The following is a 27,231-nucleotide window of genomic DNA, read 5'->3' as shown; positions in this document are numbered from 1 at the left end:
GATATACAAGAAATCCAACTCCTAATTTATTTCTTTAATCCATTAGCTTATAACACGAGTTAAATGAATAACAGTGACATAATTAGTGACTGAGCTAGAAATTTTAATAAGATAATTCGGAAAAAAATTCCAACAATGCCACAATCTAAAGAAATTTCTGAGCTACATTTGCTGTCATACTAGAAACTTTCCTTATTAAACATATAAAAAGTTTTTTCAATTTTTTTTTTTGCATAATATTGGATTGTGTAGATAATATTTAAGTTGATCGAGATCGAAAAAATCAACCGATAATGTAACGTATATAAAGGCATATACATGATGTTTATTGACCTTGGCTTCCTTTGTCACATATCACTACTTAATTTCCTTCTTCAAAGCTAATTACAATTCAATAATAGCTTTTTTTTTCTTCTAGTTGAATATTGAATTAGAATTGATTTTTCTATTGTAATTAAGTCCGATTGAAATTGTATTACATATATTATTTAGGGCAACTTTTACATATAGCAAACATAAATTTTTTACTTTTATGCTATAACAAAGTTTGTATAATTGCTCTCCATAGCAAACATATATACGCATAATTCGCTATACATATACAATTGAAGCGAAGTGCATAAAACGAGAAAGAGAATGAAACTTGGGCAGAGAATTGTATAAAACGAAGTATGTACAATGAATTGTATAATTATAAGTGTATAGGACAATTATATACAATTTGAATTTGTATAAAACGAGAAAGGGAGAAAGGCAAAAGAGACTTGGGCAGGGAATATACAATTGAATCGAATTGTATAAAACGAGAAAGTGAGAAATTATATACAATTTGAATTTGTATAAAACGAGAAAGAGAGGAAAACAAAAGAACTTGGGCAGGGAAACTTTTATTGTATAATTATAAGTGTATAAGATGGAGATATATGTATTTGCATGTGTACGTATATACAAAAAAAATTTCGCTTTATACAATTAGAAACACAATTTATACAATTCTATTGTATAAAGAGATAGAGAGGCGAGCGAAGGGGGCGAGCGAGAGAGGGAGAGTGGCGACCGAGAAAATGAGGGAGAGAGCGACTGACAAACAATTTGCTATGAAACACAAATTAATCAAACGGTAGTCACTATATTTATTTTATATTATTAATTTGTCATTCTATACAATTATCCCTATAATTTATGCGTAGGATTTCTTGGAGAAAGTTTTATTTATGTGGCAATTAAGTTATTGCGGTTAATTAATTGCAGCTAAAGATTATTTTTGGTGTACTGACATAGTACGTATTGAATCCCTTTATATATTTACTCGTATATTTAGTCGAATTTTATTTTTGTTATCTCCATTACCAAATTAGCCAATTTTACGTTAGTACTTAACCTGCTGCAATCGTTTTCCTCTAACAAGGATTAGAATTGAGCTTATGCCTGTCGTAATATCAGTATTTACCTTGTGGTACAATATTAACCTTTCAACATGATATATATAGTTTTGTATTCCCACTATCGAATTCACCTATTTATTTTATTCACTATTAGCCTAGCGCAATTGTTTTTTTCTATCAAGTCTTAGGACCGAAAACTCATTCACGTAAAATTTAAGTAATACACATCTTTATGATCAATAGCAGAGCCACCTGTATTAAAAAAGAGTCAACTATTACCAGTTCACGGAAAAAGTATATATACTATGTGTTGTGTTAATCCCTAAATATTTTATCAAATATTAATGACGATTTAAATTCATAATTTCAGTGAATTATCTTAAAATTAAATTTCCAGGTATATATTCAATTAATAAACATCATTAATTTCTTCTTACTTAAAAACAGAAAAGGTAATATCCATTTAATTATTGCACTTTAAAGTCAAATTCAGCAACTTTAGTTAAAGTTCAATTGATTCTATTAATAATTATTATATCAAATGATTAATGACGATTTGAACTCATAATTTAAGTGAATTATCTAAAAATTAACTTTCCAACAACAATATTCAATTAATAAACTCATTAATTTCTTCTTACTTAAAAACAAAAAAAGCAATATTCATTTAATAGTTGCACTTAAAAGTCAAATTCAGCAACATTAGTCAAAGTTCAATTGATCCTATTAATAAATATTTATCAAATGATTAATAACAATCCAAATTCATAATTTGAGTGAATCATCATAAAATAAACTTTTCAGGAAAAATATTCAATAAATAAACCTCATTAATTTTTTCTTACTTAAAAACAAAAAAGGCAATATTCATCTAATTATTCCAATTAAAGTCAAATTCAACAACATTAGTCAAAGTTTAATTGATTCTATTAATAATATTTATAGTATGTAGTAAAATTTATTCAACACATTAGTAACTTACATTAAATATCACTATTTCAATCTGTCTATATATAACCTCAGAAGCATTTCTTGGAAAAACATATAATTTAAAACAAAATATCAAATGGAAGATCCAACTATCATTGAAAGGGTAGAGTTGTTGGTTTCACCAATTGGTGGAATTCCACAACGAAGAGTTGCCCATTTTTTAGATCCGATTGCTAGTTCAATTGAAGAACCAAATTTGAAACCTCATTCAATCCACTTTCCATTTGATCAATCTGAGTGGCCATTGAAAGTCACGTTTCATGGTTGCAATGGATGGAGGGATCAACAGAAGAAATGGAAAGAATGGGTTGAAACGATGGAGTCTATCCATCGCCCTGTATGGATAGCTGCAGGAATTTATGGAGCGCTAAAAGGTTCCACTTACAGAGTCCATACCAACGAAAATTTAATATTTGGGTTGGTAGAGAGGTGGTCTTGTGAGACTAACAGTTTTATTTTTCCGTGGGGTGAAGCTACTGTTAGTCTTGAAGACATGATGGTTTTGGGAGGGTTTTCTGTTTTGGGTGACTGTGTTAAGTCCCCCCTTCAATCCCCTGAGTTGGTAGAGATTGAAGAGCATCTTGAGAATGCAAGAAGAAGACTTATCGGATCAAAGACAAATAATCAGAGTAGGTGGTTAAATTACTTCATGAATAGTGGTAAGGACTACGAACACGAAGCTTTTCTTTCTCTTTGGTTATCAAGATTTGTGTTTCCCTGTAAAATAGGTGCTCCTGTTTTCTCGTTAGCTGTTAATCTGGCTAGAGGTATGCGACTAGCGCTTGCTCCTGCTGTTCTTGCTAGTATATATAGGGACTTGGGCTCGTTGAGAAAGGCTATGATAGAGACAGGCGGAAGAAATAGAGACATAAATGAGATTCATAAACTTAATCTTTGGTCGCCATTGTTCTTTGTTCAAGTCTGGGCTTGGGAGAGGATGGTATCTTTGCAGCCAGAGTGCCCTCGGAATTACAATATAGTTAGTGGGGTGAGAATAGGCCGATGGCACAATGCGAAACAAACGGGTGAAACAAATTTGAGGACTACTATTGATGCATCTGGGGAGATTTTCTGTGGAGGCCATACGCCTTGGCTGTGGAAGGTTGGTCAATTCTTCCCAAGTTTTACAAGGAAAATGAAGAGTGGACAATAGTTGGAGGGCAAAATTTGGATCAAGATATGGAGTCTTTTGTTCGATGCTTGAGGGTGTCTGAGCTTGTTGGTTTAGATTGTCAAGAGCCTTATCGACCAAATCGGGTAGCAATGCAGTTTGGGTATGATCAAGACTTCCCAAAATGGATTCCTCGCTCGCCTTCAAGTCCAGAACTTGCCTGGTACAATTACAACAGACCTATTGCTTCTGATTTGAGGTTATACTATCCGTCTAGGCTGTTTGAACCGGATGTAACAACACGGTATTTGAAATGGTGGAGAAACGAAACTGATCATCAAATGGAGAATTACCCTGATGTTCCTCCGGAGCACATTGCAGAGGAAACAGTTCACACATCCATTGACGGGAACGGGAGTAGCAATGCAGGAAGCATGGAAAGGAGCAAAGCTTCAGTGGAAACAGCAACATGTACCCAAATAACTGAATGCAATATGGTGATAGGTAACCATGAGAAAGAGAGCGGTACATATGATATAATCGATATTATGAAACTTGAGAGGAGGATTAAAAACCTTGAAAACATCAATTCTGGAAAGGTTCCAATATTCAGGACAAAGTGAAATCAAGCTAAACTATAGTGCTAATACAAAGTTTTTGTTTAGTTCATGAAGTTATATATTATATTCTTCTTTATTGCCTAGTACTCAGACAGTACTACTAGCTAGCTTGTTCTTCTATTTAGGTCCTTTTGTAACTATATATCTCAGTAAAAATAAAAATTTACTTGAATCATGTTTCATTCTTCTATTTAGGTTTCTAATTGTTTTGCATATTCATTAACAATCTTGCATTTGCGGCTGAAGCGTTTGCGGCTGTTGCAAATGCAAAGTCAAGATTACAGATGTAGTCACTAGCATGTTTTTGCAAGACAGTTATGGAGCTATTTTGCAGGATCAATTCAAATGGAGAAACATGGTATTGTCGATTCCAACTTGTTTGAAATTGAAATGCAATAGTAGTAGTTATTGTTTCAGTCTTGGTATAATGTTATTTTTCATATTTTGTTTTGTTATTTCCATCACCAAATTCACCAATTTTACGTTAATAGTCAGCCTGCTGCAATCGTATTATGTAGATAAGTGAATTTTTTTATTGATATATACGCATTACATATTGAATCCCTTTATATACTTAATCCTATATTCTCATATTATGTTTTGTTATCTCCGTCACCAATTCACTATTTTCCTCTACTGGGGATTACAACTTAATGCTTACCGCATACGTAAAGTTCAAGTAGCATCAATACGTACCTTATGGTACAATATAAACCTTACAACATGACATATTTTGTTTTGTTATTCCCACCACAAAATTTTGTGTTCTTTTATTGACTGTTAGCCTACTACAATTGTTATTCTTTATCGAACCTTAGGACTAAAAGCTCATGCACGTAAAATTTAAGTAATACACATCATCATTTGTGGCAAATTTTCCTAAATTTTCAAATAGGGCTACCTACACCAAAAAGGAGGAGATGATAAATTTACTTCTATATGAAAACCAATGTTCAGAAGAGTTCACATTAAGGGAACAATGAAAGAAAAGAATATTTCTTATGTTAAGATATTTGAATAATTATTAAAAAATATTCAAATATCAAGACAATATTTAATGCTAATTAAAAGTGCTAATATGCATTTAGTAAAAATTTTAAAAGGACTAATTGACAAATAATACAAATCTTACAGGTAAATTTGGAAACTTTTAAAAAGTGCAAGGCCTATTTTGCTCTATAAAAGTTTCCCTCCTCTTTCATTAGCCATCAAACCCTAATTTTATTTGGCCGCCACAATCTTTTTCTTTGGTATGTTCATGAGCTTGATGTTGTCACTCGAATGACATTCTTGAATACATTAATGGTTTTTAAGGATGTAAATGACGATAGGTTGAAACCTACATCCTAGTAAGATTAGAAAATTTCATTTGTTCGAGAATATACACTTCAGGTAGAATCATATATGTTAATTCCATAACATCACAACTTTTCTTGAAGTAGGTTCTACATAAAAAACTTTAATAAATTCTAGACAATTCTTTGTTTATTTTTCAATATAAGTGAATAATTTTACATATGTGTATATATTTGTTTTAAAAGTTTTTTCTTGTATTAGTCATTCTATGATAAAGTAAATAGAATGCTTTTTTATTCCAGAATTTTATAAAAGAGACTTCAGAATTATTGATTATTGTATGCTTAGCCAATTCATAGATCTGGCTTGTTATGTGGTGATGAACCATTCTATTATGCCCTAATAAAATTCTACGTTAGTAACTATTGGTCTGCTAGAAGTGTTTGCTCTAATATATATTATATATATATATACTGCAGTTCAGTCAAGAGCAAATCGAGGATGGGTGGTGCGACATGATGACTAGTATTTTGCATGATTTATAATGTTTTGAGAAGGTATTGACAAGATTTTTGAATTTAGTGTATATCTTGTTTTGACTCATGGACATGAATATCGAAATGACTCTTTCAATGTTTGTATTCAAATTGTTTCAGGCGGAAGAGGGTGATGATCAACGGCAAATAGATTTATGCTTTGACAGATGGAGGTATTTTAAGAAAAATAACATCTTTTGCGTGTACACTATTATTCAGTTTGAAATATATGATTTAGTGTAAAACTAGTATATATAGAAAGGAAAACCTCAACCCGGTGATGTGGCAATACCACAACCTAGAATTCACTTTTATTTTTTAAAATTCCACACCTTCCCATCCACCGTAACCCCTTCGCGCTTTCAAAAAGCCAACTCCTTGTTCAATTGTTCCATCCACTAGCTTTGACTATGGCTACAATGCTAATGGTACAACCAGATTTCATAATACCTTCCTTCTATGCATTTCATTTCTCATTCGTTTTCCTACATTTCTTACCAATGGGATTTCACTATGCGGAGAATGTTACTGTACAAACACATTTGATTATACCTTCTATACAATGCATATCTCATTTTCTTCCTCTTTATTGCCTATCAGGAATCGTACTATGGATGAGAGTCATCGGGCATTTCATTCGATTGCTCTTTAATGGTATGTTGCTCTTCATTTGTTCTATTCTTTCCTTGCGGATGAAATGCTACAAGTAATAAATCTTTCGAATTAATGTGCATTACATATTAGAAATATACTGTGTGTTTTTTGGTTACTTTAATAGAGAAATAAATTAAATTAGCCATTAGAAGAGGTTTATGGCAGGAAATAGTTATTAGCAGGGTTGTGCTACTTACTGGGAAATTTGAGTTGGACTAGCATTGGTACACGACATGCGAAATTGCAATGATGCCACATTGCCACAAAGGAAGTGAATGTCGACTATAATTGGGAGATAATGCAGCAAGAAACCAAGAAGAAGCATCGAAAGTAGGCTCTGAGATTAAAAAATATCATGGAGATGCTCGGGAGATATTAGATGAAAAGAGGGCTGGAAATAAACCCTTCGTCATTTGGAGTGTCAAACTAAAGAACATTCTGGACAGCTCTTAGGCAGAGCAGTTGCGCATGAATAGGCTTCAGGGGATCAAAACACTTTGGTCCTAGAGTCGCAAGTTGATGTAGGGAAGCAGTTAAATATCAACATTGTTGATGATGTGAGACTAGGCATTATAGATACCGTAGAAAAGGGCATTAACAACAAAAGTGAAAAAGATGGTTTTCTGCAGATTGATTCTAAGATTGCTGATGATGTCCATTCATCGGGGAATAAAGTTGGAGCTACTGAAACATTGGAGAAAAATTTGAATGAAAATCAACTTTCTTTGACTACAAATCCCACTCTAGTTCACATTAATGATGAGGGCCAAAATAATGCAGCAACAACAGTGGCGTCGACTATAGATGATGAGTAGCAACTAAATGGAACCAGAGGTGATGTTCAGCTTCTTGGAAAATCAGGACATCCTTTGGTAATTAACGCATACGTTGAGTTGGCATTAGATCCCAAGAGTGTGAAGGTAGTGGCAGATGGAGTGAAGCATGATGCTTGGGTTGTTGAAAGTGTTGAATGCTTGGTTGACAACATGTCGCAGCAGGTCAACAATGCCAAAAAAAAAAGAAATTGAAAGTGATGTCTGAACAAATTCAATCGCCTTGATGAATACCAAGAGTACGGGTAAAGGAGTGGAACTGGTACATGAATCTAACAGGTCAATTTGCTATCAAAGGTCAATGTTTGATTGGGTACAAGACATATTTTAATTCGTTGCAACCAATATAATGATTATACATCAGTTGTATCGCATCAATATGGTTATATTCAGCTTAATGGTGAGAAATATGATTATAGAACTTCTCTGTGGACTCTTTCTTTCAATCCCAAGGAAGAAACTTCAAGAGCATTAGCTTGGTTATCCCTGCCAGGTTTGCCTACCAGTTTGTTTGCTAGGAAATCCCTTTTATCAATTGCATCGGCAGTGGGGCGCCCAATTGCAATCGATAAAGCAACTCAAGTTCGATCAAGACCTAGCACAGCAAGAGTAAAAGTTGAACTTGATCTATTGGACCAGCATCTTAAACGAATCAAACTCTAGTATTTGGATGAGGAATCTAGTAAGATTTTGGAACACTTTCAAGAGATTGTTTATGATAATCTTTGTCTATATTGTACTAATTGCAAGCATCAAGGCCATGAAGAAACAAATTGTCGTCTAATCTTGAAAAAAGAACATAGTCCAAATCAAGAAGTAGGTGTAACAGAAGAAGAAATTGTGCATGATATCCAAAAATATACGGGTGACGCAAGGAGAATTTTGAATGAGAAGAGGGGACTGGAAGAAACTATTCAAAGAGATGATGACAATGTATTGTCGATAACTGAAGCATCAAAATCTAATGCACAAGGTGTTGCTGAGGTCCAAAACAATCTAGTTAATATCAAAACAATTGTTGGAAATCAAATTATTCCTATGGACAATATTCGAATAGGTATTGCTACTGTTGAATTTGATCCTAATGTCATGGAGAAATATTCAGTTGCTATATGCATTGAACACGAATCTAATAAGGCTTTGGGGGGCGAGGGGGGGCACGTCCAAAAACCAGAGCATGCCTCAACTTTGGCAACTATTGAGGCATCACAATTGGTTGTCGTTGAGGATAATCAAAATGTGATAAAAATTGGTTCTTCGACATGTGCAACTACTATATTGAATGCACATCATGGTGTATCTCAAAGATTGGAGGATACAAATTCAAGAGTTGTGGTTGGTGCATCACTAGTTGATTCTCGACAGAAATTAGGTGATGTTAATGCACATAAATCAGATGAAAATCATAGGCAGCATGTAGTTGTTGGTTCTAATGTTAAAAAAATTTCTGTGAGTGACAAGTGATGCATTGGGAAGGTCTGATGCCCCAAATAAGTTTGCTAACCTACGAGATGAGGAAAGTGATGAAGAGGATTGGTTGGATCAGTGCTTTGAGAATGCAGCTAGGGATGCAAATATTTCTCCTACGCAACAACGCAATAACAAAAAGAAACATGGAAGAAAGAATTGTTGGGATGGCAACGTGACTGAGGAGTTTGTTCCAAGGCACTTACCAATGTGACTAGCAAAGCAGAATCATATGACAGTGTCAACATATTCAACAAGATCCAATAATTCCAAGAAGAAGTGATGAAGTATCAAGTGTTGTTGGATAGTTTGAAGATGAAGACAAAAGCAAAATACTAAAAGTTACTTTAGATGGCAAATCAATTCTTTTTAAAATCATAAATGAGATGAAAATCATAGGCACTATTTAGGCATCCTCATATGTAATATCATCATAGAGAGTATTACAAACTCTGTGGTGATCACAAAATATCTAGTTTTCTCTAGCTCGTATTTCTTCATGCTTGTTAGTTAGTAGAGGTTTGTTGCCGCATTAGGATTGGTAAGGTAAGTTCTAGCCCCCCTTATTTGTACTTATCCCTATTGAGATTTTATTTCTAATAAAAGGCACCTATTTTGTCTAGTGTTTAAAAAAAGCTTTTTGTTTCTCTCTTTCTGAACAAACAAACTTTTTGTTGTTCTCTTATGCTATAATGATAGCACCCCCACCCCCACCCCCCACAAATTTTGTGGTAAATCCGAACTAATAAGTAGGATATTCAACATTTTCTTCAAAGTTCAGTTTTTTTTTTCCTATCAACAATTTCACTAAATTGAGGTGAGTATGTGCAGTAATTCAAAGCATGATTCCATTTTCCAAATATATTTCTGCAAAAGAAGATTCATATTCTCCAGATCTACCACTCTTAATAATGACAATCTTTTTATCCAACTGATTTTCAAGTTCAGTTTTATATTGCATTCATTCTTTTCATTCAGCAAATAGACATAACAGTATCTAGTGCAATTGTCAATAAAATTTATGGAACACTTTTTTCCACCACGAGATGGTGTTGACTTCATATCACAAATGTCAATACTGTAAATGAATTCTAAGGGATTAAAATTCCTTTCAACATAGGTTGTGTAATTGACATGTCTCAAACATTTATGTCACAAACAATTTTTTTAAAGCAAGTAAGAACAAACAGAAATATTGGTCTGAAAAGACCTTTTGTAAGGTAAATTTTTTCTACAAATATTTTATTCTTTAATTTTTATAACTTTGTCAAATACAGACATTGTTTTAGAGTAAGAGACAACAGAAACATATTTAAGTTCCTTTAGAAGGTCAATCTATCTTTTATAGTTATACATTTATAAAAGAAAGGTTGAGGTTGATAACTCAACTTTCTCCTTGATTGGCTTTTATGATTTTTTATTACTTAATAATCCTCACTTGTAATATCATCATAGAGTGTATTATAAACTTTATGATGATCATACAATATCTAGTGTCTCTAACTCCTATTTTCTTCATGGTTGTTAATTAGTAGAGGATAGATATCTCATTAGAATTGGTAAGGTAAGACCTAGTCTTCCTTGCTTGTACTTATTCCTATTGAGAATTTTCTATGTTTGTTATTAATAAATAAATAAAAAAAGCAAAAAAATGTAAGTGACAAAAATGAGAATATTGAGATGGATCTGTGGACATACTCGGAGTTATAGGATTGAGAATGAAGGTATTCTATTAAAAGTAGGAGTAACCTCCGTGGTGGACAAAATTAGGGAATGGAGATTGAGGTGGTTTGTCTGTGTGAAGAGGTGATGTGTGATGCCCCAATAAGGAGATGTGAGGGATTGGCTATAGTGGGGTCGAGGAGAGCCAGAGACAGGATGAACAAGTATTGAGAATTTTTATTAAATAGAATTACACACAATTGGTTATTCAAAACATGAATTTTATTATTGCGCGCAAAGTAAGGACCGTCTTAAAATCCTCTGTTATTTGCTACAACTCTATGAATATTCGAGATTCTTTATGAAAAATCTTATATATTGATTAAGTTGGTGATGATTTCTTAACGATCCTACCATCCTTAACAAGAAGTTTCAGCTTCATGCTCCGGGAATGGAGAAAGTCTTGTGCTTAGAGAGTGTTCCCATTTTTTAAGGAACCCTACACTACGCAAAATTGCTTTCGTCGAGCCTGTTACAGTCTTGAAGGCAGAGCAGAAAAGTGAGAAAGATCTAAACAAACTAAATTAGTGATATGAAGCATAATACAATTGTAAAGCTGAGATAATTGTAATTCATTCCACTAGTTCAATGAAATTGTTCTTAGCAAGAGAAGAACGAGAGAGTATCATATCGATATGTCTTCGTGAAATAATCAATAGAGAAAACTAAACAACTTCTTAGAGAAGCATCAACACTATATTTTTAGCTTTGTCTTGCTTTCACCTTTTCCTGGGCACTGGAACCTTTCCAGAATTGATGTTTTCAAGGTTTTTAATCCTCCTCTCAAGTTTCGCAATATCGATCATTTCAATGTTTTCCATCTGCATATTTCCTTCAGTCCTATTGATAACATTTGTAGTTACCTTATGTGGTTCCACTGGATCATTTCTTATCTGCAAACTCATTTTAGCAATACCACTTCTCGAAAATTCTGCATATCTACCATCGCACCTATTTGCTTTTGGACCCTCACTTGGAAGTTCCAAACGATCAGGCAAGTTGACCTTACAACCACCTAATTTGTCGTTGATATCCTTGCTCTCTAGTGTCACCATTTCTTTAACTTTATATGCCTCATCTCCATCTAATTCCTCTGATTTTATCGGTTTTGATTCTATTAAGGCCTTCCCTTGGATGGGAGTTCGAGTTCCATCATTCAAAGCTGAAGAAGATTTATCCCTTTGAGTTCCGTCTGTTTTAACCTCATCACATTTCTGCACAAATTCATGACATACAGAGGCATTCAACTTTTCGTTGTGTCCCCACGATAGTCTTGGAATCCTTCCATGAGTTGTAGACCGTTTTCCCTTGTTTACACGCTAAAAAGAATTGTCTGATCCAACGTTTTGGTCCTTCCACCACTCCAAGTATCGTGTGCTAATATCTGACTCGAAGAGCCTAGAAGGTATATAGAGGTTGGCATCTTTAATTGGTCTGTCATAATTTCTCCACGCATGATTCACACAAGCGGGCACATCTTGATCGAATCCAAATTGCATACATACTCTATGTGGATTATACAGCTCCAACTAGTTCAGAAGCTCGAATAAGTCTAGCAAATATCATGATTTCTCTTTCCATATTTGGTCCAACCATCACACATCCCTCCCTATCATTGTAAAATCTCGTAACGTCCCAATTATTCACAGCAATAGCGTAAGGACGCCACAGAAAACATCACTAGGCTTAGGCTGCAAAGGGATAAATCTCTCCCATGCCCATTGCTGAACAAATTGAAGAGGAGCACGGAGGATAAGCTCCGACTCATCCTCTATACACTTTAAACCACTACTATGTTCTGTATGCTTCGACGAAGATACAATAATGAACTGTTTAAGCAAGTTCAAATCCCGATAAATGGTAGCAAGAACAGCAGGGGCAAGTGCTATTGGAGTACCTTGAGAAAGATGAAATGCAATAGGGATAACACCTTTATCCACATTTTGAAAACTATTTTTAGGAAGAACAAACCTAGACAACCAAAGGGTCAAAAATGCAACATGCTCTAAATGGTCATTACCACCTTTCCCTTTAAAATACTCCATCCAGGCATGATGATAAAGATTCACTTTCTTTTCTCTAAAAACTTTATAAACCTCCCCAACTCTTTCTTCCATTTCAACAGGTTTCAACACACATTGACCTAAAACAGAGAAACCACCTAAAACTAACAAATCCTCCAAAGTAACAGTTGATTCACCCCATGGTAAAATAAATGTGTTTGTCTCCAAACACCATTTTTCACCAAGAGCAAGAATCAAATCACTCTGAAAATGAACCTTGAATGTTGAAGCTGTAATAGCTTCAAAGATTCCAGCTTTTTCCCATGTTTTTTCATATAAAGGCTTCAACTCATCAACCCATTTACACCATCCATTCATATACATAACCCCACCTCTAAACTTCACATTTAGTGAAGAAAGACAAGATTTTGTCATCAATTCTTGAATTTTGGGCCTTGAAGGGAGAAATGGGGGTTTTTGGGAAGAGGGTAAGGTTGGTTCAAGAAAATGGGCAACTCTGAAAATGGGTTTTACTTTTTCTTCATCATCATCAATGGGTGAAATCATTAGCTCTTCTCTTTCTTCTACTAGTGCAAATTCTTCTCATGAATCCATCATTGTTATTAGCTTCTTTTTGTTTGTTTGTTTTAGCAAGTTTTATGTAAGGATTTTGAAGAATGGACAATTTCATAACCAAATTCTTCCTTTTTATTGTGGAAAATCATGTGGTTTTTCTGTGTCAATTCACGTGACACTTTTCTCGTGTCAAAAATTTAAATGTTTTTTTTCTTTAATCATATTTTTTTCTATATATTTTATATATATCAAATTACTAACTAATTTGACTATAGAACCAAATATAAGGCTAAAATTAAGATATTCAAATCTTGAATACGAGCAAAGTGTTACATAAAATTGAAAATTTGATCATCATACATATAAATACGACATCACTAATAAAACTAGACGTTGAACCAACACACCAAGAGGTATATATATCTTTTGTGAAGTAATGTCATTTTGTTCGATATATCACTTTATGTATAGTCTTAATATATATCGTGTCTAGTTTTTAATTTATTTTTATCGTTAATTATATTCGTTTCTCTATTATCTTTATCGTTAATTATATTCGTTTTAAAATTTAATGAATTTTTTTCACAATCTATGATCAAACATTAATTAAAAAAATATTAATTACAAAAATTTCAAACAATAGTCATATACTATTTAAAAAAATCATTTATTGTACTAAATTTAGAAAATCTAGTCAAACACTTAAAGAAAGAAATATAATATCAATTACACTAATAATGTATAACACTTTAAAATTCATTTTCTTTTATAATTGATTTTTAAAATTACAATACTACTTTAGTTAATGACTCACTACTACATTTCAAGATTTGTAATATCACAAATTAAAAGAATTTTTTTACCATAATTAAAAAAATATTAATTACATAAATTTAAAATATAGTCAAATACTAGTTTAAAAATTACTAATTATACTAAATTTAGAGAATCTAGTCAAACACTTAAGTAAGAAATATCAGTTACACTAATAATTATTAGTATAACACTAAAAATTCATTTTCTTTAATTATTGATTTTTAAAATTACAATATTACTTTATTTAATGACTCACCATTTCAAGATTTCAATATCACATATTAAAAAAGATTGTTTGACTATATATATTAAATTTTGAAATTTAAAAAAATTAAGTTTTTTAAAGTAATGAAATTTTTTCACAATGTATGGTCAAATATTAATTAAAAAATACTAGTTACATAAATTTCAAACTATTGTCAAATACTAGTTAAAAAATTATTTATTATACTAAATTTAGAGAATCAAGTCAAACAATTAAGTAAGAAATATCAATTACACTAATTATGTATAACACTTAAAATTCATTTTCTTTTATTATTGATTTTTAAAGTTACAATATTACTTTAGTTAATGACTCACTATCTACCTTTCAAGATTTTAATATCACATATTAAAAGAAATTGTTTGACTATATATTTTAAATTTTGAAATTTAATGAATTTTTTCACAATCTATGATTAAATATTAATAAAAAAAATATTAACTACAAAAATTTCAAACAATGGTCATATACTAGTTAAAAATTATTTATTGTACTAAATTTAGAGAATCTAGTCAGATACTAAAAGTAAGAAATATCAATTACACTAATTATGTATAACACTTAAAATTCATTTTCTTTTATGATTGATTTTTAAAATTACAATATTACTTTAGTTAGTGTCTCACTGCTTACATTTCAAGATTTTAATATCATATATTAAAAGAAATTGTTTGACCATAATTAAAAATTTTAAAATATATGGTTAAACAATTTCTTTTAATATGTGATATTATAAATCTTGAAATGTAGGTAGTGAGTCATTAACTAAAGTAATATTGTAATTTTAAAAATCATTAATAAAAGAAAATGAATTTTAAGTGTCATACATTATTAGTGTAACTGATATTATATTTCTTACTAAGTGTTTGACTAGATTTTCTAAATTTAGTACAATAAATGATTTTTTAACTAGTATATAACCATTGTTTGAATTTTTTGTAATTAATATTTTTTTTATTAATGTTTGACCATAGATTGCGAAAAGAATTCATTAAATTTCAAATTTTAAAATATATAGTCAGACAATTTCTTTTTTTTTAATATGTGATATTAAAATCTTGAAAGGTGGATAGTGAATCATTAACTAAAGTAATATTGTAATTTTAAAAATCAATAATAAAAGAAATGAATTTTAAGTGTTATACATAATTAGTGTAATTGATATTTCTTACTTAATTGTTTGACTTGATTCTCTAAATTTAATATAATAAATAATTTTTTAACTAGTATTTCACCATACTTTGAAAGTTATGTAAATAGTATATTTTTAATTAATATTTGATACATTGTAAAAAATTTCATTACTTTAAAAACTTAATTTTTTAGATTTCAAAATTTAAAATATATAGTCAAACAATCTTTTTTAATATGTGATATTAAAATCTTGAAATGGTGAGTCATTAACTAAAGTAATATTATAATTTTAAAAATCAATAATTAAAGAAAATGTATTTTAAGTGGTGTACTAATAATTATTAGTGTAACTGATATTTCTTACTTAAGTGTTTGACTAGATTCTCTAAATTTAGTATAATAAATTATTTTTAATCTAGTATTTGACTATATTTTAAATTTATGTAATTAATATTTTTTTAATTATGTTAAAGAAAATTCTTTTAATATGTGATATTACAAATCTTGAAATGTAGGTAGTGAGTCATCAACTAAAGTAATATTGTAATTTTAAAAATCAATAATAAAAGAAAATGAATTTTAAGTGTTATACATTATTAGTGTAATTGATATTATATTTCTTTCTTTTAAGTGTTTGACTAGATTTTCTAAATTTAGTACAATAAATGATTTTTTAAATAGTATATGACTATTGTTTGAAATTTTTGTAATTAGTAATTTTTTATTAATGTTTAATCATAGATTGTGAAAAAATTTCATTAAATTTCAAAATTTAAAATATATAGTCAAACACTTTTTTGAATATGTGATATTAAAATCTTGAAAGGTAAATAATAAGTCATTCGCTAAAGTAATATTGTAATTTAAAAAATCAATAATAAAAGAAAATGAAATTTAAGTGTTATAGATTATTAGTGTAATTGATAACTTTTATAAGTGTTTGACTAGATTCTCTAAATTTATTATAATAAATGATTTTTTAACTAGTATTTGACCATAATTTGAAATTTATGTAATTAATATTTTTAATTGATGTTTGACCATAGATTGTAAAAAAATTCATTAATTTAAACATTTTAAATATATAGATAAACAATTTTTTTAATATGTGATATTAAAATCTTGAAATTTAGGCAGTGAGTCATTAACTAAAGTAATATCGTAACTTTAAAACCCAATAAAAAAAGAATGAATTTTAAGTGTTATATATTATTAATGTAATTGATATTTCTTACTTAAGTGTTTGACTAGATTATCTAAATTTAGTATAATAATTTTAACTAATATTTGACCATAGTTTGAAATTTGTGTAATTAATATTTTTCAATTAATGTTTGACCATAAATCGTGAAAAAAATTTCATTACTTTAAAAACTTAATTTTTTAAATTTAAAATTATTAACCACATAAATTCAAAATATGATCAAATACTAGTTTAAAAATTATTTTTTATACTAAATTTAGAGAATCTAGTCAAACACTTAATAAGAAATATCAATTGCACTAGTAATGTGGAACATATAAAAATTCATTTTCCTTTTATTATTGATTTTTAAAATTACAATATTATTTTAGTTAATGACTCACCACCTAGATAAGATTTTAATATCACATATTAAAAAAGATTGTTTGATCACATATTTTAGATTTTGAAATTTAACAAATTAAAATTTTGAAGTAATGAAACTTTTTCACAATGTATAGTCAAATATTAATAAAAAAAATGTTAATTCCACAAATTTTTCACACATATTGTCTTGTGGTCCAGCACGTGTTGATATTTTTTTTTAAATTAGTGTCACGTAGACCAAAAAAGAGAAAAATTATAGGGATGGGCGTACGGTTCTTCGATTCGGTTTTATTAAATTTTGATTCGGTTCTTCAGTCCGGTTTTAGAAAAGTGTGCACCATATTTATACCAAACTAATATCGATTTTGTTCAATTTTTTCTACTTTGATTCGATTTAAATCGATTTTTGGGTGTAAATAAAAATAAAGTGGAAATAAAATAAAGTGTTAAGAGTTTTATGTGCTTAATAAAATAAAGAGAAAATAAATATGCGATGATATTTTTGGTTTCTCTCATACCTGAATGAATAAAGAAGAAAGCAAATATAAGGACTGATGTACATAAACAAAAGAGGAACTAAATTGTCATTATAATGTTTTATCAGTAAAACATTTTTTTTATCATAGTGGCTAACTTAAAGTAAAACTTTTAAATGGGTCATGTAAATAGTTTGAGTAAAAAATATATAAGTATTACTAACTAAGCAATATAATTAAAAATTTTAAAATTTATTTAATAAAACTTCGGTTCTTCGGTGCACCGTAGTTTCGGGACCCTGCATTGAACTCCGAACCGAAGAATCGAAGTTCCGAAAATAAAAAACTGATATTAAATCGAAGAACCGACACCGAAAAACCGAAATAATTTGGTTCGGTTTGATTTTTTTTGATTTTCGGTATTTATGTCCACCCCTAGAAAATTATTTATAAATTAAGTTCAAGGGAGTAATAGGACCTTAATATAGTATAAGTGTGTCTCTGAGATTTCAGACATAGGTAAAGGGATTTTTCCTTAAAAGTAAGTATTATTTAACCATAATTTGGACTTCTCCTTAATATATTTACCAAAACTTTCATTATATATCAAATATCATCATCATAATTTATATTTGAGTAACTTTCACATATAGCAAACATAAAAATTATATTTGTATGTTATAACTATATTTTGCATAATTGCGCTTCGTATCAAACCTAAATACGTATATTTCGTTATACATATATAAAATAGTTATATAATTCGTTATACAAATACAAAGAAACAAGCTGTATAATTCGCTATACATATATAAAAGAAAGCAATTGTATACAAATGATCAATTGTATAATTTGTGTATGTATAAAACGAGAAAGAGAGAAAGACAAAAGAAAATTTGGCAGGAAAATATTTGTATTGTATAATTATAAGTGTATAGGACGAAGATATATGTATTTGCATGTGTATATACAAATTTCTTGCGCTTTATACAAACAAAAATGCAATTTATACATTTCTTTTCTGTTTGTATAAGTGAGAGAGGCGAGGGTGGCGAGCGAGATCTGGAGAGGAAAGAGAAAGGAACAAAAATATATGTATATATATATATATAAGTTTCTCTCACTTTATACAAACACAAACACATTTTTATATATTTGTGTTTGTTTAAAAGCGAGAAGACACGAGCGAGAGAGGGAGAGTGGCGAGCAAGAGATTGAGGGAGAGAGGCGACTGACAAACAGTTTGCTACATGGCACAATTAGATCAAAGTATGGTTATAACATTTAATTTGAATTATTAGTTTGTCATTATATACAATTTTCTCTTCATATCATAGTATATCATATTAAAAGTGGAAAGCCTCCAAGCCTAAAGTTGAATTATGAACATGCTGATACGAATTGTTATTCTTTATACTAAAAGCGGGAGCCTCCAAGTCTAAGTTAAATTACGATAATGTCCATACAAATTTTTATTAAAAAGTTCTACACCAATCTTATATTATCATCAAATCATATTAAAAGTGGGAAGCGTCCAAGTCTAAAGTTGAATTATAAAAATGCTCCTACAAATTTTTATTCATTATTTACACACACGAGCGCGCACACACCCGCACACCACACAGACAAACACACGCACGCATGCACATTACCTTAAAAGCATGAATTCCGTACTTAAATGTTAAGTTACTATAACATATCTAACATAGGTTATGACATTTCCGATAAGTTGTGACTTTTTTCAAAGTTCGACGAGTTGCAATTTTTTTTAAAGGATTGTAATTTTTTAATGAGTTGTGACTTTTTCAAAGAGTTGTGACTTTTTCAAAGGGTTGTGACTTCTCAAAAAAGTCATGACTTTTCAAATAAGACAAAAAAAATATTTGTTCATATTACCCTTTGTTGAGTATAGGGGCTTCCTCTCAATTTTCCACCACAATTTTTCTAATCTTCTACTCTTCTTCGTGCAATATGTGTGATTTATTATATTTGAGTTTACCTAAATATGAGGTACCACTATTCTGATAAAATAAGTCGTTCTATCCTAAGATGGTATATTCTATAACCTCGAGTATTTGAGAAAAATAATTTTGATGAAATGGAGTAATGAATTTTACATTTAATGTATGCATTAGTATGTAATGTTCCAATATACGAAGTTAACATGATGTAGTCTAAATTCATTTGCTTTTACCAATTTCTCTTGTGATGTAGATATTTCTGAATGTCTTTTCCAAAATTTAGAGAATTGTCACGATTTGTATTTGATGCTCAAAACAAAAGAAATAATTTTATTTTGTCAATGTTATTTATTCGATTTAGACTTTCAGGAAGTTTGCTTCAAAATAGTTATTACAATATAAACATTGCCCTTTTATTTTAATTATTTACTGTTTCTTGATATTTTAGTATTTTTGAACAAAGAAAAGCTAATATGACCAGGGGAGGATTTACGTGGCCTCATGAGGGTGCCACGACACCTAATGATCTCAGAAAAAATGTTGTACATATATGTATATATGTATATTATTTGTATATATATTTGTCTTGCCACCCAGTAACTGTGTTGAGAAATAGCTCAGCTGACAAAGGAACGAATCTACCACCTAGGCTATGCAGGTTTGAATCTGGCCATTAACACTTAGGGCACGTTTGGATGGGCTTAATAAAAGCAGCTTTAAAAAAGTACTTTTGAAAGTGCTGAAACTTATTTTTAAAATAAGCAGTTATGCGTTTGGATAAAAGTGCTGAAGTTAAAAAAAAATTGTTGATGTGTTTGGCAAATAAGTGCTCATAAACAACTTTTTAAATCAAAATGTCTGAAACACCCTTAGAAGTTGTTAACATAATAAAAGTTAATTAATTTATATTTTACATTCATAAATAATTATATTTTGTTATCATTCACATATTTCTTTCTCATCACAAATTATTTATAAGAGGAATATAAACTTATTATAGATTTTAAAGATATATAATTTGAATAGATTAAAGAACGATTTAAGATTTTATTTTAGTTTCATCCATAGATAATAATAATTGTCTATCATTCACATATTTCTTTATTATCACAAATTATTTATAAGAGGAATATAAATTTTTATTTAAGTTATATGTGCAACTTATTTTACATTTTAATAATATATAATTTGAATAGATCACTTGAAAGATTTAAGATTTATTTTATTTTCATTCATTAATAATAGTAATTGTCTATCATCCACACGTGAAAAGTGAAAAATAGAAGAAAGAGATGTTAGGGTTATGTGGGTAATTTAAAGATTGTATAAAAATATTAAGGGTAAAAAGGTAAAAATGTGGTCAACTTAAAACAGCTTATAAGCTGGAAAAAAAAAGCACCCCTACCCCAGCTTTTAACTTTTGGCTTAAAAGAAGTTTTTTTTAACTTAAAATAAGTTATTTTGAGTATTGTCAAACAGCTAAATAAGTCAAAAATCAGCTTTTAAGTCAGTTTGACCAGCTTTTAAGCTGAACCAAACAAGCTCTTACTTTTTTGTTTGCTCTTTTTTCTCTCTCTCTATTCTTTCTAATTTATTTATGAATATTCTTTATTAATTCAAATTAACCCCTTTTTTTGCTTTTCTTTTCTTTTTTCTATATTTTTTCTTATTTATTTATTAATTCAAATGACCCCTTGTCATAATTAATTTTGAATTTTTATTTTATTTTCTCTTGCTCTAATTATTAATCTCTTGATATGAGTGTAACGTGTTTATTTATTTTTATCAATTAGTGAGTACTAAATTATGAGCATCAAATAAATATTATGAAGAATATATTTAAATAGTAGTTTTAAAAAACATATGTTTCAAAAATGTTTTTTTTTAATTTGAAGCTTCTTGCGATCTTTATCGACGTTTTTGCTATGTAAGATTGACTAGGCTGAAACTACAATTTTTATTCTTTCTCAACTATATATTTTTCAATAACACATAAAGTCAATGGAAGATGAATATATTATGTTAATAGTATTAGATGGTTTATACAAGCTCAAATTTTAATGTGAAAAATCTTTTTTCCCCTTAAAGTTTCAGCGAAGAAGACATCAAATTCCAAAAAAGGAAATAAAATTGAATTATTTAGTTATATCAAATTACATAAAATTGAAGCATAAAAGTGATTCCACTCTAAATTGACATATATCTATGTTTCTTTGTTTGTTCACTTCCTGTTAGATAGACGTGAATACTAAAGCTAAATATTATGTAGTTAGATTTTAAATTTTTTTGGCATATTTTAATTGAAAAAATAATCATTAATGTAACGTATTTTGATTTACAAAATTTAAGTACACCCATTAAAGGTATGAGATTTTTGGACCCCCTTCATAAAAAATTTCTGGCTGTGCCACTGCATGATCATGCCAGCAGGGTTAGCTAGGGATCACAAGACTTGTGATACTAAATACCGTGTCTGCGTCTCGAGAGTAGCTCGGGGCACATGCCCAACACAATTGATTATCCTTTTCATGTACTCGTATTTGGATCATAATTCATAATTACAAACTTTGGTACGAATACTTTAATCTTAAATCTTGGACAAATGTGGACCGAGATGTGGTGGCATGCCAATTGAAGCAGTCGCCAGTAGAATGTTGTTGTTGGGTGTATTCCTGCAACACTTTATTCATAATTAGTTCTATGGATTCTTACATTACTAGGTCCAAGGATAAGTCTACTGCAAAAACTTAGACACTCTGAAGAAGATGACGATGAAACGCGCGGGGATTTTCATTGTAGACGATGAAGTGATAGAAGATTGATGTTCCTCCAGAAACCGAGTTAGATGGTTTTCACTAGCTACTTTTATCTAGTCTGCCTTTTTTGGATTGTTAATCCTGTATCCTACAAGTATTTTCCTGATACTGTATATCATGATGTTGGTCTTAAACGTATAATTTTTTATATGGATAAAAATAGGTTGGATGATAAATGGTTTGGGTAAAATGCTAGTTCGTCTATATCTTTATCTATATTTAATGAATAAATAGTTTTTTACTTATGGAGAAAATAATTTAATTTTTTTAGATGAAATCTGTTGAAAATATTTCATTTAATTTTATTGTATTATAAAAGTAAAAAAAAAAAAATTTAAAAAAAATATCGAGGTTGAGGATTTATCCACCACTTATATGAAAGCAGAAGCATTGGCAATATTACATGCTCTAAAGTATATAGAGACGACACAGTTAGTCAGAGTAATTATGAAACTTATATTTTAATTTTCTTTTTTGGAGTGGGGGGGGGGGGGGGGGGATTGGGGAGATCGAGCGTAGGGTGAAAGAATTAAATTTTAAAATTCATAATATTTTTTAAAAATGAACTTTAATTTTTTTGGGGGAAGCGTGGAGTGAAAATCGAGAGTGAAATATTAATAAGGACTCATATATGAAATAATTTGACTGTAGAACTAAATATAAGGTTAAATTAAGATATTCTAATCTTCAACACAAATAAAATGTTGCATAAAATTGAACATTTGATCATCATATTTTAGTTTACCTTTAAATGTTAATTATATTCGTTTCTCTATTATATTTTTTAAGATATTATATTTATTATATTCAAAGAGTGATATAGTTCTTCTATATATAGTCTTTTAAGAAATACGCAAAATAATAGTAGACAAGTATTATTGAACAATAAGAGTACTTATCCTCTCACAAAACCAATACAAAATAACACTATTCATCATATTTTACCCTTCAGATTTATTAGCCTTGAAAGTATAAATTGACCAACATAAAAACTAAAAGATTAATTCATGATCATAGGTTCGTTTAATTAATCAAATAAATTAATTATGTTCATTTATTGAAAACTTGACTTCAAGAGATTATTAAATAAGAGTACAATGATAAACTTATATACTTTTCCCGTCCACTTTTAATTGTCATATTGCGTTTTTTGAAAGATAACTCGCTTAATTTTTAAACTTAAATTAGATTACATTAATTTGATATTTTAAACAAAAAATTGATATTCAAAAAACTAACGAAAAATACTTTAAATTACAATTTTATGCATATCAATATGATAAAAAAAGTACCTCATAAAAAAATTAATCAAAGTTTTTATGGTTAAACTATAAAAGAAATCATGATAATTACAAGTGAACGGAGAAAGTATTTTTTTAAAAACATGAAATATAAAATAGTGATATATAAATTAGAAACACAAATTCTAAATATTTTTAAAATAAAATATTATTGAGTGAATATATACCCAACATTTTTTTAAAAAATTATGTATATATATATATATATCCAACATGCTTTATATGTGCTTATTGATTATATTTATATATTAATAAAATTAATGTACACGTTTTTAGAGCATGCCAAATATCTACATGTACTTGATGGTACAATGTGAACCTTACACCATGTCATATTTTATTTTACTACAATTTTTATCAAAAATTATGCTTACTTGTTTTTTAGGAGATAATATATTTTATTTTCAAGATCTTATTATCATATATTAAAAAATTATTTGACTATATATTTTAAATTTTAAAATTTTAAAAATTGAGTTTTTAAGATTATGAATTTTTTTCACATTTATGGTCAAAAATTAATTAAAAAATATTAATTACACTAAAATTTAAAACTATGGTCAAATACTAATTAAAAATTATTAATTATACTAAATTTAGAGAATCTATGATCAAACACTTAAAAGTAAAAAATATCAATTACACTAATAATGTATAACACTTAAAATTCATTTTCTTTTATTATTGATTTTAAAAATATTACTTTTATTAATGACTCACTACCTACAGTTCAAGATTGTAATATCACATATTAAAAGAAATTGCTTGACCATAATATTAATTACATAAATTTAAAATATGGTCAAATACTAGTTAAAAAATTATTTATTATATTAAATTTGGAGAATCTAGTCAAACGCTTAAGTAAAATATATCAATTACACTATAATCTACTTTAGTTAATGACTCATCACATATATTTCAAGATTTTAATATCACATATTAAACAAACTTGTTCTATCATAAATTTTAGATTTTGGAATTTAACAATTTTTTTTACAATCTATAATCAAACATTAATTACATAAATTTCAAACTATGATCATATACTTATTAAAAAATCATTGATTATACTAAATTTAGAGAATTTAGTCAAACACTTAAGGTAAGGAATATCAATTATATTGATAAATGTATAACAATTAAAACTCATTTTCTTTTATTATTGACTTTAAAATTACAATATTACTTTGAGTCAATGATTTTTTCAGAAGTGACTCTTGCCATTATGTAACATTTCCTTTTTGTTATAACTTTTAAGGTGTTTGGTACAAGGAAAATTTTATTTAACAGAATCAATTGAAAATTAAGTAGATTAATTATTTATTTATTTTTCTGTGTATAATATACGTATAAGTTAAAAATAATAAATATTCTTAAATTTACATTTACTTTGCACTTTTTTGGATTATTTTTTCAATTTATTTATACTTTATCCTTCTCACGCCTCTGACGTTACATATATTATTTAATTATTTGTTTTCTAGCGAAAAACATCTTTGACCAACCAAATACAATAAATATAAATATATTTTTTAAAAACTTGGTTAAAAAAATTAATTTTCTCTTACCTGTAAATATAAATTAATTAATGATTAATAAAAATTCATTTCACACCAACAAACACACTGAAAGTTCTTTTTTTCTTTCATTTTTCCGTACAGAGACTCTTCTTGTTCCTGAAGGGAAAAAAAAACTCACTCTTTTACTGAAATTTTCAATTTTCAAGAATGGAAGATTCAATCTTTGATGAAATTGACGAAAGGGAAGAGTTAATGGTTTCACCATTTGGTGGAATCCCACAAATGAGGAAAGCCCATTTCTTGGAACCAGCTTTATCATCCATTGAAGGTCCAAGCTTGAAGCTTCCTTCACTCCCTTTTTCATCTGAAGCTGAATGGCCATTAAAAGTGTCTTTTAGTGGCTGTAGGAATCACCAGCACAAATGGAAGAAATGGGTTGAAGCTATGGAGTCTGTTCATTCTTCTGTGTGGAAAAGAGCAGGTATTTACGAAGCTATAATGGGATCGATTTATAAGGTTTTTATTGATAAAGATTTGATTTTGGGTTTGGTTGAAAGATGGTCCGTCGAGACTAACACGTTTGTGTTTCCATGGGGGGAAGCTACGGTTAGTCTTGAGGACATGATGGTTTTGGGAGGGTTCCCTGTTTTAGGTAGCTCTGTTCTGTCCCCTCTTCATTCCCCGGAGTTGGTAGAAACTGAAAAGAATCTCGAAGAAGTTCGAAAGGAGCTTATCCTAGCGAAGGCTGATAACCATACTAGATGGTTAAATTGTTTCATGTACAGTGGTAGTAATATTGAACATGAAGCTTTTCTGTCTCTATGGTTATCAAGGTTCGTGTTTCCAGGTAATGAGTATGATAAAATAGGTAGTCATGTTTTTCCTATCGCGGTTAGTCTTGCTAGAGGTATGCGATTAGCGCTTGCTCCTGTTGTGCTTGCCAGTATATATAGGGACTTGGGTATGTTAAAACAGACTATGATAATGGTTTCATCAAATGAGCAATGTAGTGATGGAGATACATTTAACATTCTTGAATTCAGTCTTTGGGCCCCATTGTTCTTGGTTCAAGTTTGGGCTTGGGAGAGATTGGTAACTTTGCAGCCTGAGCAGCCTCAGAATTGCAATATGGTGGTTAGTGGCGTGAGAATAGGACGATGGCACAATGCGAAACAAGTTTTGATTAACGTGAGGAACACTATTGACTCGTCTGGAGATACGTTTCTGTGGAGACCATACACCTTGGCTGGGGAAGGTTGGTTAGTTCCGAAGTTTTACAAGGAAAATGAAGAGTGGATTGAAGGGAAAAAATTGGAACAAGGAATGGAGTCCTTCATTCAATGCTTAAGGGTGTGTGAGCTTGTTGGTTTAGATTGCCAAGAGCCTTATCGACCGAATCGTGTGGCCATGCAGTTTGGATACGATCAGGACTTCCCTAAGTGGATTCCTCGATCGCCTTCAAGTCCAGAACTTGCCTGGTACAACTATAGCAGACCTATTGATTCGGATTTGAGGTTTTACTGTCCGTCCAGACTGTTTGAAGCGGATGTCACTAAACGGTATTTGGAATGGTGGAGAAAAGAAATATTATTTCTAGCTGATCCATTGAAAGGTTTGTCTCGTGGACGAAGGAGTAAAAGAAATTCAAAACGGCTTTCTAACCTTTATGCTTCTCCTGTTTCTGCTCCCAAGTTAAGGAAGATAAAAGTAGAGACTGATTTGGATGGTCTACCTACTGAATCTCAACAGAAACAAGTGAAGAACTACCCTGCAGTCCCACCTGGTTTTTCTCCCCAGTATCGTTGGCAAAATGACAAGAATTTGTCTATTGGAGTTTCACAAACAATGGCTTGTGACATTGTGCCTCCTGGTTTTCTGGTTAAGCATACTTCAGAAGAAAAAGTTTGCACACCCACTGACCATGCAGGTGACAAAAATGAGATTGGCAATGTGGTTCTTAGCAAGGGTGGTGTGGAAAATGTCAAGAAGAATTTGTCTATAGGGGTTTCACGAACAATGGCTTGTGACATTGTGACGCCTCATTCAACGAAGAAGCGAATTGCAGCAGAAACAGTTTATTCATCCACAGATTATGCACATGGCAGCAATGAAAGTAGCACTGTCGTTCCTCCCAAGTGTGTGGTGGAATATGACAAGGAGAATTTTTCTGTGGAGG

At 29.9% G+C, this 27,231-nt stretch overlaps 2 protein-coding genes and 1 long non-coding RNA gene across 3 annotated transcripts; 2 read left to right on the top strand and 1 right to left on the bottom strand.

Moving 5' to 3' along the window:
- Positions 1 to 2,451: 2,451 nt before the first annotated feature.
- LOC138337565 (serine/threonine-protein phosphatase 7 long form homolog) lies at positions 2,452 to 3,528 on the top strand. Its single transcript, XM_069287491.1, has one exon. It carries the CDS (start codon positions 2,452 to 2,454, stop codon positions 3,526 to 3,528), a length of 1,077 nt encoding a protein of 358 aa, XP_069143592.1.
- A 1,769-nt stretch (positions 3,529 to 5,297) lies between these two features.
- LOC138337600 (uncharacterized) lies at positions 5,298 to 22,395 on the top strand. Its single transcript, XR_011210915.1, has 5 exons — positions 5,298 to 5,498; positions 5,882 to 5,959; positions 6,059 to 6,111; positions 6,539 to 6,592; positions 22,136 to 22,395. It is a non-coding gene; the product is annotated as an uncharacterized lncRNA (long non-coding RNA).
- On the bottom strand, positions 6,826 to 13,501 carry LOC101267913 (serine/threonine-protein phosphatase 7 long form homolog). Its single transcript, XM_010326017.4, has one exon. It carries the CDS (start codon positions 13,182 to 13,184, stop codon positions 12,258 to 12,260), a length of 927 nt encoding a protein of 308 aa, XP_010324319.3. The 5' UTR covers positions 13,185 to 13,501; the 3' UTR covers positions 6,826 to 12,257.
- Positions 22,396 to 27,231: the final 4,836 nt, after the last annotated feature.

The sequence above is a fragment of the Solanum lycopersicum genome, chromosome 7, assembly GCF_036512215.1.
Source record: "Solanum lycopersicum chromosome 7, SLM_r2.1".
In the NCBI taxonomy this organism is placed as follows: Eukaryota; Viridiplantae; Streptophyta; class Magnoliopsida; order Solanales; family Solanaceae; genus Solanum; species Solanum lycopersicum.
Note: the sequence above shows the minus strand (reverse complement) of the source record. Positions and strands in the feature narration are given on the sequence as shown.

Bases quoted from the DNA above. Each gene is read 5' to 3' on its own strand.
- LOC138337565 (XM_069287491.1), top strand. From the start codon at position 2,452: ATGGAAGATCCAACTATCATTGAAAGGGTAGAGTTGTTGGTTTCACCA.
- LOC101267913 (XM_010326017.4), bottom strand. From the start codon at position 13,184: ATGATTTCACCCATTGATGATGATGAAGAAAAAGTAAAACCCATTTTC.